The sequence below is a fragment of the Myotis brandtii genome, unplaced genomic scaffold, assembly GCF_000412655.1.
Source record: "Myotis brandtii unplaced genomic scaffold, ASM41265v1 scaffold139, whole genome shotgun sequence".
NCBI classification, from domain to species: Eukaryota; Metazoa; Chordata; class Mammalia; order Chiroptera; family Vespertilionidae; genus Myotis; species Myotis brandtii.
The window spans coordinates 671105-671707 of record NW_005354965.1 but is presented as its reverse complement, the minus strand read 5'-3'; the positions used below and the strand labels follow the sequence as shown (position 1 = coordinate 671707).

Genomic DNA, 603 nt, shown 5'->3' with positions numbered 1-603 from the left:
GCCTCTCTAACTTGACCTTCAACTGCCCTCCAGACCAGAAGATCTTACTCCTCCTCCGGGCATACGAACACAACAGTCTCAGCCTCGTCAGCTTCAGGTGAGCTCTGGCTGAGGGGCGCGTGGCAGGCCGGAGGGCGCCACCCGAGACGGGGCTCAGTGGGCCCAGCAGCCCCAGATCTCCTCCGTTCCTTTCTGGTTCTCCGGAGGGGGTAGGTGCGGCTCCCCGGCTCCCCAGCTCGGTGAGGCCGCCTGCTGGCTGAGCTGTGGGATCCGGGGAGTTAGTACAGGGGAAGGGCTCACAGCAGTGCCTGGCGCATCGTCAGCTCCAGTGAGGTGTCCTCTGTCGTCATCGCCGACACCGTCCCACCCTCCTCACGTCAGCATCACCCTCACCCCCCGCCCCCCGTCTCCCCAAGTTATGATGGGGATGAAGTGATAGGACCCGTGTCCTGCACTCAGAACGGCCAGCTGCTCCACGAAGCTGCTGCGATGGTCCTTCCATCGTCAGTTCTGCTCCCACGGGGCCCTGACCCCGTGCTCTCCTCCCCCCGCCCAGGGGTGCTGCTGTGGGCCCCTGACCCCGTGCTCTCCTCCCCGCCCAGG

General features: G+C 65.8%; 1 protein-coding gene across 1 annotated transcript in view; it reads left to right on the top strand.

Annotated features, from left to right (window-relative positions):
* URB1 (URB1 ribosome biogenesis 1 homolog (S. cerevisiae)) overlaps positions 1-603 on the top strand; it is a 43360-nt gene that overhangs the window by 28614 nt on the left and 14143 nt on the right. Inside the window, exons 30-31 of the mRNA XM_014535196.1 lie at positions 31-97; positions 324-566. Of these exons, the coding sequence (XP_014390682.1) occupies positions 31-97; positions 324-566 (310 nt within the window). The remainder of the gene's footprint in view (positions 1-30; positions 98-323; positions 567-603) is intronic.